Raw genomic sequence first — 14,113 nt, forward strand, 5'->3', positions numbered from 1 at the left:
GTGAAAACATTTTAGCACTCACATTATAATTCCACTTCTCATTTTAGAAGGTTTAGGAAAAGCAAGGAAAACTGATAATAGCACACTTTAAGCAATAAGCTACAGTCTTGGCTACTTTCAATTATATGGTTACATAGCATGCAAGTAGCCACCACATGACTGTTTTCTTTCTGAAGACAGCATGTCCTCCACTTTTCATTATAGGATATACTCAATAGTCTGGTCATAACAAAAAATCAATTACGATCATATTTTTCTCTTGTGCAAGAATCAACCTGGAAGTGTTCCTTTAACACGAGCCTGTGTTTCAAATTCTAAGAATTCCAGCTTCTAGCAATGAAATGAACAGCATGCTCGGACAGTCTGTCTGCCCTCCACCCCACAATGCAGTTATACCTTGGATCAATATAACTAACATACTTTTTAATGACTTTGCTGAATTTGCAAGAAAGCAAGGGGCATCTTTAAGCCCCACCATTTCCACCACCATGGAGTGTAAGTGTGGAGCTATCTGCTACAAGCCAACTTGAAAATGAAGGTTGCCCTGAGGATATATGAGGAAACTAAGTTTTTGGCTAACATAAAATTGGGAAGATAAGACTCTGATTCTTCTTTAAATCAGGTGATAACAAGTTTATAGTTCCGTAGGAGCTCCTGGCGCCCAGTCAAATCAAATGCGAAACTCTATAGGAAATAATAGAGAACTTGGAAAAAAATGTGTGGTTTCTGAGGATTATTTTTTCTCCTTTAAATCACTTAACTCCACAGCATGTCTTAATTGAAGAAGAAAAACTCAATTCATGCAAACACTTGGTAAAGAGAAAATGTCAGTTTTGGGTGTATCTTTTTTTTGCAATTGCATTATTTTCAGAAAACAATATCAAAAAGTGTGTGTTTTCCATACAGACAAAAAAATAATTTTAAGGTACTGACTATTGTTTCTTAGTAATTTGCATTTTCTTGGCTAGTCCCCTCAATAGATGAGATCAAATTTGGCTACAAATATCACAGATGAGACCATTCTATCACCATAGGAAAAAACCATTTAGGTTGCTCAACTGATTTATCTATGCAATTTATTTAGTGTTCTAAGTAGTAGAAGTCCTGATAATAATATATATAAAATTTACTAAACATCTACTATGTTTCAGTAGTTTACTATTCTGAGCAATTTATATATATGTCAAATTTTTATAGGTAGGTAATGTTTTTAGGCCCATCATACAGGAAATTGAGGAATGCAGAGAGTGATTCAATAGCTTGCTCAGTATCATACTGTGAAGGACAGATTAAACCCAGGCACTCTGACACCAGCCTTAGCAATCATGTTCCATTTCTGTGGAGCGTGTTTGCTGCTATCTGAGAATTGCTAAACAAAAATAAAAAGAATTTCTATTAATCTCAAATTATTTGTATTCTTTTTTTATCAACTACAATATGTTCCTTAATCTTTAGTCCCCATTAAATGTTCTGTAGTCAATGTTTATTTTCAAAGAAATAATATAAAGATAGAAAAAATTATTAGATTTATTAAAATTTGCCATATAGTCAGAAATATAAATCAGAGCTCTCTCATGGGCTGAAACAAATTTTAAAATTTTAAACGTTATGATTGTTCAAAGAAATAAAATCAACATTTTCTATCTAGCTTCAAAATATTATTCTTCCTCATTTCAAAGGATGGCAATTACAGAAAGCTGAATATCAACTATATGCCTCAACTATGTCAAATGAAAGTATGGAGAAGGCATAAAATAGGCATTCTTCTTCTTGAAATGGTTTTATCTTGGTTCCTGATTATTTTTTAATGAAACCAGGAAGGGACATTCAAAACCATGGCATTCTGATGTATCCTTAGATTTGCATCCAAAATCACTGTGATACTGCTAGGGCAAAAAACATGTAAGCAAATGGCATGGCTACTATATATATTATAATATCCAAACCTTAGACTGGGCCGCAGCTATAGAATTGTGTGAACTGGAATGAATGCAAAAATACATACATTTAACTCTCTTTTAATTAAATGGCCATCAGTCCCTGCGTTCCTTTCTGGAGGCCTAGGAGAATCCATTCCCTTGTCCTGCCAGCTTCTGAGGGCATTTACACTTCTTGGCTTGTAGTTGGTTCCCTTCCTCTTTCTCCAAGGCCTGCAACAGTGTACCTCTTTGGTCATTCTTTAGTAGTCACATCTGCCTCTTCTTCTGCTTTCCTCTTCTGCTCTTTTTTTGAAATTGATTTGAGAGAGAGAGAAAGGGAGAGAGGTAGAGAGAAAGGAAGGAAGACTGATGGAGAAAAACTGATTTGTTGTTTCACATATTTATGCATTCATTGGTTGATTCTTGTATGTGCAGTGACCAGGGATTGAACTCTCAACCTTGGTGTATCAAGATGATGCTTTGACCAACTGAGCTACCAGGCCAGGGCTACCTTCTACACTTTTTTAAAAAAAGTCCTTGTGATTACAATGAACCTGTCTGAATAATCAATCTCTCAATCTCAAATTAAATCCTTATTTTAGCCAGATCCGCAAATCCTCTTTTGCCATGTAAGGTAGCACTCACATGGCCCAAGAGGTAGGACATGGACATCCTTAGAGGGTCGTTATTCTGCCTAAAACACCTGTGTCAAGAAATGATGGTCCTCCAATTCAGTGATCAGCAACAAATAGTTGAAGGATAGAAGAGAATGATGCATGCAAGGGGACTCAAATAGGCCTAGTGATAATTTTCAGAGCTGGTTATAATTATGCTTTCCTGTTAGCCTTCGCAGGGCTTGTTTCCCGGTGCAGCACACTGCACGCTCACCTAGACGGCACTGTGGCTGGAGTGGCTAACCGCATGCTCTTGTCCTCTTGTAGAATCCAGTGAACATGAAGACAAGAGTGCAGGTGCCTCAGGGGAGACACCCTCCCAGCCTTATCCTGCACCAGTGTACAGTCAGCCCGAGGAGCTGAAGGAGCAGATGGATGATGCAAAACCAACTAAACCTGAAGAGAATGAGGAATCAGACCCACTGCCTGATAACTGGGAAATGGCCTACACAGAGAAGGGTGAAGTCTACTTCATTGAGTGAGTTTCACCCCTTTCTTTGAACATTGCCTAAAAGATCATAGTATAGAAATCATATAGAAAAAGGAGATGGAGTGAAAATAAAATAATGAATTTTATTGTCTCTGGCATTAGTTCTTTTCTTTGTTAGAAAACAATGGGAGAGTGCCTTCATACAGTTAAGGATCCTAAATTACAGCTATGAATCAAAAGATATAGTTAACAACTTCACTATAAAATTTGTTGCAATAACGGGGGAAATGCTTACTCTGTTCTTCCAAGAGGCCCATGTAGTTCAAATCAAATAAGATAATCCCACATTTTGTCAGATTGCTGGAAACTTTCACCATCATATTCAGTGATTTAACAGGATATAACTATTTAGGGCAAAATGCTTGCTGGTCATAAAAGAAAATATTTTGAGCATTTGACCCTGAACTCAGGTATCGATAAAATCATTCGTTTTTCTATAGTTCATCATACTTATTTTTTTTAAATCCATTGTATTTCTTGCTTACCATTTTTATGACTTGCCAAGGAAACTAAAATGCTAATCCTGAACTTCCTGATGATATTTACCCAACCTAATATTTTCTTTCCTTTGGGACTTCTTTTTCCAAATTGAAATTTTTAATATACTTTATTAATACTGTCAAACTTTTCTTTTATCTTCTAGAAATAGGACAACTTTTTTTAAATGAACTACTAAGTTGAAGCTCTTAGTACAAAATTAAATTGTTATGTATACGATAATCACAATGTTCACTAGAAAGAATAAAAACAAATAATTTAATTAAACAACCACCTTTATTCCCTCAAAGTTGTATAAGCCTCAAAAAGAAAAAAAGAAAAAAATTGAAGTTTTCAGTGCTGACAGTGGATAAAAATATGTAAACGCTGATTATTCAAGAAAAATATTAAAATTGGATTCCTTTTCCCAACCTGGAGTGATTTGAGACTTAGATCTCCATAGGCAGAACTCAATTGTGAAATTGAAATGTTACCACATGCCAATATTTAATTCTCACGTGAAGGCGGAAACTTTGATACATGCAGCCAAGGGAATACATAATCAGGTAATTACTTAGCGCTCTGCTTGACTCCAATATGGATGAGAAATGCAGTGTTTTGGGGAAAATGAATTACTCTCATTCACCTTTTGACAAATCTTGTAAGTTTTACAAAATTAAGAATGCCTTACATTAGTTTTTGGCTATCTTCAATAACCCAAAGATATCTTTTATCAATTAATTAGAAAAGAGAAAGTCATATAGAACTTTTTAAATAAGTACGAAAGTATTTATATTTGAAAACATAAATTTTTATTGGTAAGTATGGAGGCATTGTAGACCAGAAGTCAAAATATAACCCTAGAAGTGAGGTCACACATTTATGTTCAGAACAAGGAGACTGATGTTATATACATTTTTATTATGGGATTCAGGGGGAGTAAGGCTCTGTAAAAGAAAACCAACATGGCTGGTCGGTTGAAGAACAGTTTCTTTAAATTTTCCAGTAAAGCAGTTATAAAAACCTTCCTTTTAGGGGTTATGAATAAACTTTTTTTTAATAGTATGTGGTGTGGAGATCGTGGAGAAGGGGATTTCGGATGACAGACGTTGTGCTAATGGTATATAGTAAGTGATGAGACTTTGTCAAGACTTGGGAGAATCTACCAAAATTATTCTGTTAATATCCTAGTCAGTCATCTAGTGTCAGAATTCAAAGACAAAAAAATTTAGTTTTGCTCTCAAAGTTATTGTCAAGTTGGGGTAGAAAGATGAATAGTTATAAAGTATTAATAAACAATTTCTGAGTGTGTAATGCTATTCAGAGAAAGATATGCTTAGCATAGACTTAAGCTGTAAAAGAAGGCATCATAGATAGATAAGGTGCAATAACATTTCCTGGAAAACTTGGGCATATCACATATAAAAACTGTTATTACAAAGACCCAGTCCCTGGATATATTACAAATAATGAGAAGTCCCCGAACCTACTAGGAAAGTAGGTGCTAGCTGGTGAATCCTTTGAAACAATTGCTTAGTTTTCATTTTTCTAGATCAAGGGTGTTTTTGAAAGACACGCAGATGATTTTGTTGTTTATTTATCTTTGTGTTGCTGCAGGAAGGGGTGAGTGGGTATTAGGGCAGAAATAGGTTGAGTTGGAAAATTAAGACAAAAGAAAGAAACGATTTTATCCGTGGTGAGAAAGCTGGTTCTGGGGGAGAATGCAGAAGCCTGGAGTAGAGACTGAAGGGAATGTGATGGGAAGGTGACCAATGTAGGAGGCAGGAGCAAGTGGCAACTTTGACGAGGTTATTACACAGAATGGAGGCATCCACCACCCCACCCTTCATCCTGGACCAGTTTGAGCTTCATCTTTCCTTCCTTCAAAACGTTTGCATTGAATCTCAAGGATCAGTGTGATGAGCTCATGTACCACAGAGCAGGGAGGGATCAGTGATTCATTCATCTGGTCCCTCATTTCTACACCATCACAACCTGCCCTGCAGCTTCCTTTCTCTCTGCCTACATTTCATTCTGCTTTACTTTTCCCTGAGGGGTCTCTGATTTTCTCCTGACCACTTTCACTCTTTGCTCTGGAATGCCCCTTCCCTTCCTAACTACATTTGACAAAATCAGCATTTCAGCCCACTATCCTTGATCTGTGAGTACCTTTGCTATTGATGTCACAATGAGTTCTTCTGTGAGTATTTTAAACAAATACTATTTGTAATGTAAAAGTTTGCTGTCCACACCAGCTGGTGTTGCTCACTGGTTGAACGTCAACTTATGAACCAGGAGGTCACGGTTTGATGTCTGGTCAGGGCACATGCCCAAAAAAAAAATCAATGGAAAAAATATCCTCAGGTGAGTATTAACAACAACAAAAATACATATTGGGTTTTGAATTAAGGTAACAAGTAATTTCATTATTTTGTCATCTATATGGTGTCTTAAAATAGTTAATAATTGACTCAGTATTGCAAAATAGTTTATATGTCTGAGTACTTTACGAGTTATACATTTAGAAAATGAGGATTTTCTTCGTTATTCTCAATAGTGAACACATGGGCCAACATTTCCCGTACTCTTAAGAACCGCTTCCTTTGATGAATGATAAAAGGAGATTTCTTTCATCGTTTACAATGATATTTAATGGGAAAAAGTGATTATCTCAGGAAGTATTTTTAAATAACAGAATTTTAACTTGTGAGTAAAATGCACTCTTCCAAACATGCTTTAAAGCATTTGTAATATTTTATATTTAGCAATTTTCAAAGGACTTTCAAGTACATAATATTATTTAAAACCAGTAGTTTTGTTAACTCATCATATCATTAATAATATCTTCTAAAATAGACAGTATATATTAATTGTAAATTTAAATTAGTAATAATAGTTACCACATATTGAGTGCCTATTTTTTTCATACTGTGTTCAGGTTACCTTAACAACAATAGATAATATATTGAGCATTTGCATTGTGCTCATTTAATTCTCACTTTAAGAAACAGGCTTACAGAGATGGCTTGTTCCTAGTCATATAACCAAGAATTGACAAAGCTAGGATCTTTGGTTCCATTTATTTAACATATATGTATAGGGCACATGCCATGTGCTAGGAACCATCTTAAACCCAGGAAATACCGTGCTCAACAAAACTGACAAGACTGGTATCCTCCATGGGACATAGTCTGCCTCCAGGGTCCTTGCTCTTAACCATTTTGCTGTGGCGCCTACTTTGCGTATTTTCTATTAGAACCATCCTATCAGTATTTAATGAAACCCCACTCTATAGATGAGATTCTGAGGCACCGTTGGACAAATTAGCATTCCCAAGTTCTCGTAGTTCTCTCACCCTGCAAGGGCATTGCTATTACCCCATACTATCTCCAATATATAAACAAACATTGGCTGAAATAAAAGTGAACTTTTTTATTACAATTGGTATCATTTTGTAAGTTTCTTGGCCAGACTTTCACTACTCAAGAGGCTAAATGTTCCATAAAGAAGAGCTGCCAGAGGGTTAATCTGGATTGACATGCTTTGGGAATCTCATTAAATTACTTTTTTTGTTTGCTTAGTTAGTGACATAAAAGAGACTGCTATCAGTTTGGCAAAAACAAGGACAACAAGAATCTATTTGTTTACTACCACACTCCTGAATGGCAGTGAAGGCTATGTCATCTTAAATAACAGGTTTTTAAAAGTAGACTTTGACACAGAAAATTACATCTGTGAAAAATGCCATGGCGGTACATGGTTTTATAAATCTTCATCAGGGTTGAATTTTCTTTTAAATTCTAAATTAGATACACAATTAGTCTGGTTCTTCTTATGTTGCTATTTCTGTATCTTCTTAAGTTTTAAATGAATCACTAGTTACCATTTTAAACAAATTTAAAGCTTTTGTTTATTAAATAGAAGTCAAAATGTTTGGGAAATTTACTGGAGAAGAAAGAATACTTAGTTTTTTATTTTTTAAATTATATAAAATATAGTCAATAACCTCTAAGTTATTGTTGGCCTTAAACAGATATGAGTACTACTGTTATAACCTTAATATTCACACACATCTTGAATTGTTCAGTAGACTTTAAAATATTTACCTGGACCTTGTTTACCTTGTTCAAATGATTATGCTTCATTCAGTCAAATATTGACTTCAATCTCTTATCATTATTCTGATATGGTATGTCCCAGGATGAAAATATAATTCACCTATCAATTAAAGATTGAGATTTAGAATTGGCTTTTTAGAAGAATTTAAAAATGCAATGTATTTGTCATGTCTTACATGCAATGTGCTAAGTCTATTACTGTTTACAAAGAAAATAGGGCAAAGGAAATTAGTGTATTTGATAGTAAAAGTTGATGAAAGATCACCCAATATTTGTGTAGTAGTGAAAACATTGTTTGGATCTGGATAGCAATATAAAGGTAGGAAAGGAGAGTGCAAAAGAAAGTATAAGAAAAGAGAAAGGAAAGGAGACATCTCAACATTAGGTTTGAATTGAATCACCCTTGAGGATCCATTTATGTATACCTAAGTAACTGATGAGCGGGATGTACCCTGACTGGAAAAACATAGGGTAAATGGGGGAAAAATGGAATAGAGAATTGAATGTTGTATTGATACTGTTATAATAACATGGTCATTATTTAACAGGAAAAGAATAAAGGAAAGCGTAGGTAACATAGGTATGCCATTTATACAGCTTTGCCAGAAAGCTTCAGTCAACATTACCCAAGTCTATTCCCCACAGATTGATGGGGGAAGGGACTGGACACCGGCAGACACATGCCCAGTAAGGTCTGGGTGACTTGCTTATTTGTCAGTCACACCTGAGAACAAGTCAGTGGCTAGAACAAGGCGTGGCCACTGAAAGTTTGGGGAAGATTTGATATTTAAGCTCCTGAACAAAGGAGCGCCCTCCCCACCCACCCTGCAGCTGATTCCTGTTTCAGGGAGCACACTCCCCTGCATTCGCCCACATGGCTCATGGCCATGTGGGACCCGCACAATAGGTTGATGGGCTGAATCTAGCCCAATGTACATCGGACCCCATTCCACCACGGAACAGACACTCTGGACACTGGCCCTAACTTTGGCTCTGCTGCACCCCTGCTGCACCTTTTTCAGGACTGTGTTAAGGGCAATGGGACTTTGCCACACAAGAAATATAATTCCACTCCAATAAAAACCATTCACTCTCCCCTGCAAGTCTTAGAAAATTCATTTTCTCAAGATATCATAAGAGGAACTCCACTCCCACTAGTGTTGGGGGAATGAGACCCACTGATTTCTCTGGTAACAGCATGACCTATATGAAAATTTTTAGTTTTAATCCAAATAAGTACTGGGCCAATTTGATAGAATTTTTAAAAATATATTTCTGTATTGGTTTCAGAGAGGAAGGGAGAAGGAGAGAGAGATAGAAACATCAATGATGAGAGAGAATCATTGATCAGCTGCCTCCTGCACACCCCCACTGGGGACTGAGCCCACAACCCAGGCATGTGTCCTTGGCCGGAATCAAACCTGGGACCCTTCAGTCCGCAGGCTGACGCTCTATCCACTGAGCCAAGCCGGCTAGGGCTGATAGAATTTTTATTAGCCTAATTATTTAGTATAGCTTCTAAGACTAATATTTATATATAGATTATATAAATCAAGATTTTTCAGACTTTATTCTGGAAAAATATTCAGATTTGAATGAAGAATATTTGATTTGAGTAGAGAATTCATAAGGATAAAAATGTTTCTCAATCACGATGTTTCCTCTCTCATCTCTAGGCATATGCAATTTAATATAATACCTACTAAATACAGGCCATTTAACACACAGGAACTCCTTTTAGTGATTACTATCCTCAAATAGGACGTAAAGGTCTGTGTTTCTAACCACTGGCAAAGGAACTGATTACCCTTTGAGGTTGTGAAATAAAACACCTCTGTATAAAAAGCAAAATGTTAGGTTTATTATGCCTCTCATTTCAGATAATAAAAAACTTTGGACTTGGGAATCACATATATCTGGGTTTACTGCTAATGTGAGGGCTAAGCAAATATTAATACCTTTCTTCCCCACCTTCCAAGTTCTTCTGGCTGGGCTAATAAAGTAACAGAAACAGATTAATAGGAGGAAAATCCAAGTTTTAACACACATGCATGGGGAATTCACATAGGCATGACAATATTAAAGACAGTAAGGCAACATTGGGTATCTGAGACATTTTGGACAAATAAAAAAGGGGGGAGGGAATATTATACTTCAGAAGTGAGCGTGGGTGAGAAAGAGGCAAGTTATTTTAAGCAGGCAACTCTGAAACAATGGCCACAGGTGGTATCTAGCTATCAGGCACCTTTCTTGTTTACCATACTTACTTCAAATTAGGCTAAGGAGATACCGTAAGTCTCTCTTTCCTGAAGCAAGTTTCTCTGTCTGAATCTTTTGGGCAGGAAAGGGGGCAGAGTCAAAGGTTCTGAGTCTTGTTTCTTAATAAACAGCTTAAAGTCGACATCTGAAAAGGGCAGCTTCATGGTGGTTGAGCTTTGTTGCCCTTCCCTAGCTCTTTCAGTTCACACACTAGCTGTGTACCCTTGGGCAAGTTGCCTAGCTTCTCTCAGCCTTTGTTTCTCTATCTGTAAAATGAAGTTAAAAATCTGTAATCACAATCACAATAAGGTGCTGCGTGCAGTCCCAGGGCAGTCCCTGACAAAGGGAGCAATCAGGACATTCATGAGACAGGGAGAATAACATCGCAATGGTGAGCCGTAATGTCAGCTGCTTTCCTTGTGGGAAGTGAGGCATTTTCTATGTGACAAGGATGTTTCCTCAGAAAATAAGATGTTCTAATTGAACCTGCTTCTCTTGACTGTTTGGAAAGGTTAAACTTATAAAATATACACAAATTTCTGATTTATTACAAGTCAGCTTATCACATGTCTGCAGGGACATTCTGATATGAATTTAAACTAGAATTTCAGAGTTGAACGAAATTTCACATCTTGTTTGTTCCAGTCCTCCAGATAGACTGAACCTACACTTTAACATTACAGAAGAATTTTGGGTAAACCATTTGAAAGGTTTTCACCCGGATTTTTTTAATGTGACATTGATTGAACTTGAATAGCTACCAACTTTAGTCCACTTGATCTCCCACTCTTCATAATCATCACATTAACTTTATCCATAAAAATAGAGTAGTATATTATTATGATTTAAAATTTCTAGAATATATTTGTTCCCTTCCCCAGCTAGAAAAAAAATAAAGATTTTTTTTGAAAATACAGCAAAGATATGTGCTTGTATGTCTGTTAAAGAAACTAGTATTGAAATATAAGTTTTTATAACATTAGTATCATGCCTTCCTGTCATTTGTACTCCACACAACTTTGGTAGATAAAAAACAACCACAAACAAACAAACAAAAAAAAAAACCTGTTGTCCTACTTCTGACTCTATTCTAGCAATAAAAGTGAAAGAAAAATCATCCTCAAATCTGAATAAAGGCAGTTTGCAGATTGTGAAAAATTGCTCAATGGTCTCATTTTGTACACAGCTTTCTGCCCAATGTTTAACCCTATTTTCAAATGGAATTTATGTCATTAAAAATATATCATTTAAAGGAAGTGGGAAAGCCACTAGGTCTGTTGTCTCCCAAATGCATTAAAACTGTCCCCTTGGTAAGACACATTGAAAAAGCACGTAAATTGCAAGGTTGGTAAGAGCCACTATTGAAAAATACTGTGCCGTATCTTCATGTGATGTTTAAGACAATTACTGGTGGTAACTACTACCCACATTTCTTTCAGAATCATTTCAGAGGATCAGCTAAAAATGCTGTTAACTCTAAGAGACTCAATCTGTCAAAATGTATTAAAGTGACATACCATTAATGCTAGTTCAACCTAAAAATTCATCCTGTAATGAAATGCTTTATATAAATTCATGAAAGGTAGGAAATTCACAGTTCTCTTCCACATGAGCCAGTCTGTGAGAACCAAGGTGGTGTGATATAGAAATGGTAATTTGACTCCCTGCAGTGGCTTAGTAATGGTCCCTTAATACTTATTCACAGATGTGCTTGCTTTTGTGAACATGTCTTAGAGACCTAGAAATGACATTTCCCTGAAATGGAGGAAGGATTTGGAAGAAGGTGTGAGGAAAGAGAAGGGAAATTTCTTTTCCTTGCCAAGCTTCCAACATTTCTCCTAGCACAGAAAAACAAAGACATCAACACACACACACACATACACACACACACACACACACACACACACACACACACACACACTTTGAACTCAGGCATGTCTATAAAGAGCATTTTTTATTGACTTTTTTTTTGGCAAAATGGGAGCATCAAACACTGAACCCAGTTCTACACTCCTCATACTCTGGAAAGTCATAACCTCCATTCATGGGCATCAAGCCTTTCGTTCAGAGGAAAAGACTGGATGATATTGACATGACTACAAATGAGGGCCAAAATGAAATTGATATCATCATTATCATTTAGACTTTCATAGAACTGTGTTCAATTATCCCAATTACCTTGCTCTCATTTATGTTTCCAGCCTATTTTCCACTCTTCCTTTTCATGCTTCACTCACTGGCCTTCTGACGCTTCCTTGTATAAACCTGACACTTTCCCATACCTGTGACTTTGCTCATTCTCTTTCCGAAGCCCTCACAAATGTCACATCCTTGACAATTTGTCCATTGGTAGATGAGAACGCTTGAGGCAGTTATATACAGTAAAGGTTTTTAGCTCCAACAAGCAGTTATGAGCCACTGAGCAGTACTGAAGTTGTAATGTGCATAAGAATCACCTTGCCAATAATGGAGATTTTACGGACTCATCCCCAAAGATTCTGATTTGGTAATTCTATAACAACCCAGAATATGCAGTGCTAATAAGTCCACCAGGTGATTCTAACACCAGGTGAGTCCAGGACCTCTTTGAGAAAAACTGCTGCTCTCGGAACAACTTTCTTTGCTTTTTAAATGTCTGGTAAGAGATATTCTAGAAAACATTTTTCAAAACAAAAATGTCATCAAAATTCTTATTAAATCTCAGAACTCCCATTCCAGAAGTATTAGATTATAGATATGTTTATCCCCTATTCCCCTAGCTGGATGGGAAGTATTTACATGGAACAAAAGCTAAATATGGGTTAATGAAATTGCTATTAATAATCACTTGTTGAGAAAATGCAGGAATCCTAAGAACATGGTATAATTTGCATCACTTTTGTACTGCCTCTCCCAGCTCTATAGTTAAAGAGGAACAAAAACAACTCCTTATGAAAAGAGCAGGTTTAGGATGGAAATAATTCTTTTGCAAAACTCAGGAAACAGTACCGGAGCCTGTGAACTGTGCTCCTCCAACGGGAGAATCCCGTATTTGTAATAAATTCCTTTTGCTCTGGATGAGTTCTGCATTTTCAATGAGGTGAACTTGGCAACATTCTAGTTGATTTTAATAAAAATAGCTGCTTTGAGGACAGGGAGCTGAGGTTGCCAAATTTACAGCTGCCTTGCACAATTACTCTTACACCTCCTTCAGGGCTACTTAGAACCAGTAAGCAAATTAAGTGTATCGATTGCAATTTTGTTCGCCTAAACCCCCTCCCCCCCTTTTTTTTCTTAGGGAATAAACTTGATTCCTTTCAGTATGTGTCTGTTCAGAGTGATCTCTTTTCCTTTCAGCCATAACACAAAGACAACATCATGGCTGGATCCACGACTTGCGAAAAAGGCTAAACCTCCAGAAGAGTGCAAAGAAAATGGTAGGTTATTAAGTTTTTATGATGTTTCCGCATTGCACTTGGAGAATGCTTGTGTTTCTTAAAAGAGGGTCTCGCCTAAAGAAGCAGTAACGTAGTTGAAACAGTTTTAAAGATGTGATGTTAAATGCTCAGAGTGGAGAGAGAATGAAGTCGGCATTTCAGCATTGCCATGTGGTTCCTTTTTCTCTCTGAGGAGGCTGTGCTGGATCTCACATCTCTGTCCTCTCTGTGAGTTGCTTGACTCCTGGCTTGACTTTCCACCACCTCCTGAGGACTTTTTATTTGCAATTTGTCTCTCTGAGGGCTCTGATCTTTTCATTGGAATCAAATATGATGTGTAGAGAAACAGTATTGTGAAACTATAAATAATGTCTGCTGTTTACGTTTTGAGACAGTGTTCTGCTAGTGTTTAAGGAATCGCTGCTATAAAGATCTATACATATGGCCACTTTCTTTTAATCAGACATTGAAAAAAATCATTGATTTCATGAATGTGCTGGGTTGTCCTTAGTCTTTTCCAATTCCCATGAAGTTGCTTAAAAATGGACTATTTTCGTGCATGTGAAGAATTTTTTTAAAGCAATTTTGAGTATGAGAGGCATGCAAACCTTGTTTCCAAATTAGGAAATTACACAGATGAAATCTGTTGCTGAAGATACTAATAATTTTTAAAATATTCAGTGTATGTTAAGAAAGTATTTATATCTTATCTAAAATGATAAATAGCATACTCTCCTTATGACTTATATTTGCCTTTATC

General features: G+C 36.4%; 1 protein-coding gene across 7 annotated transcripts in view; it reads left to right on the forward strand.

The window, feature by feature from the left end:
* MAGI2 (membrane associated guanylate kinase, WW and PDZ domain containing 2) overlaps positions 1-14,113 on the forward strand; it is a 1,130,082-nt gene that overhangs the window by 729,900 nt on the left and 386,069 nt on the right. For all 7 annotated transcript variants that reach the window (XM_070424553.1, XM_070424554.1, XM_070424557.1 and 4 more), the window contains 2 exons: positions 2,861-3,071; positions 13,274-13,353. In XM_070424553.1, the coding sequence (XP_070280654.1) occupies positions 2,861-3,071; positions 13,274-13,353 (291 nt within the window). The remainder of the gene's footprint in view (positions 1-2,860; positions 3,072-13,273; positions 13,354-14,113) is intronic.

This window comes from Myotis yumanensis, unplaced genomic scaffold (genome assembly GCF_028538775.1).
Source record: "Myotis yumanensis isolate MYYU_CA2020_CCGP unplaced genomic scaffold, mMyoYum1.0.hap1 SCAF_9, whole genome shotgun sequence".
NCBI lineage: Eukaryota > Metazoa > Chordata > Mammalia > Chiroptera > Vespertilionidae > Myotis > Myotis yumanensis.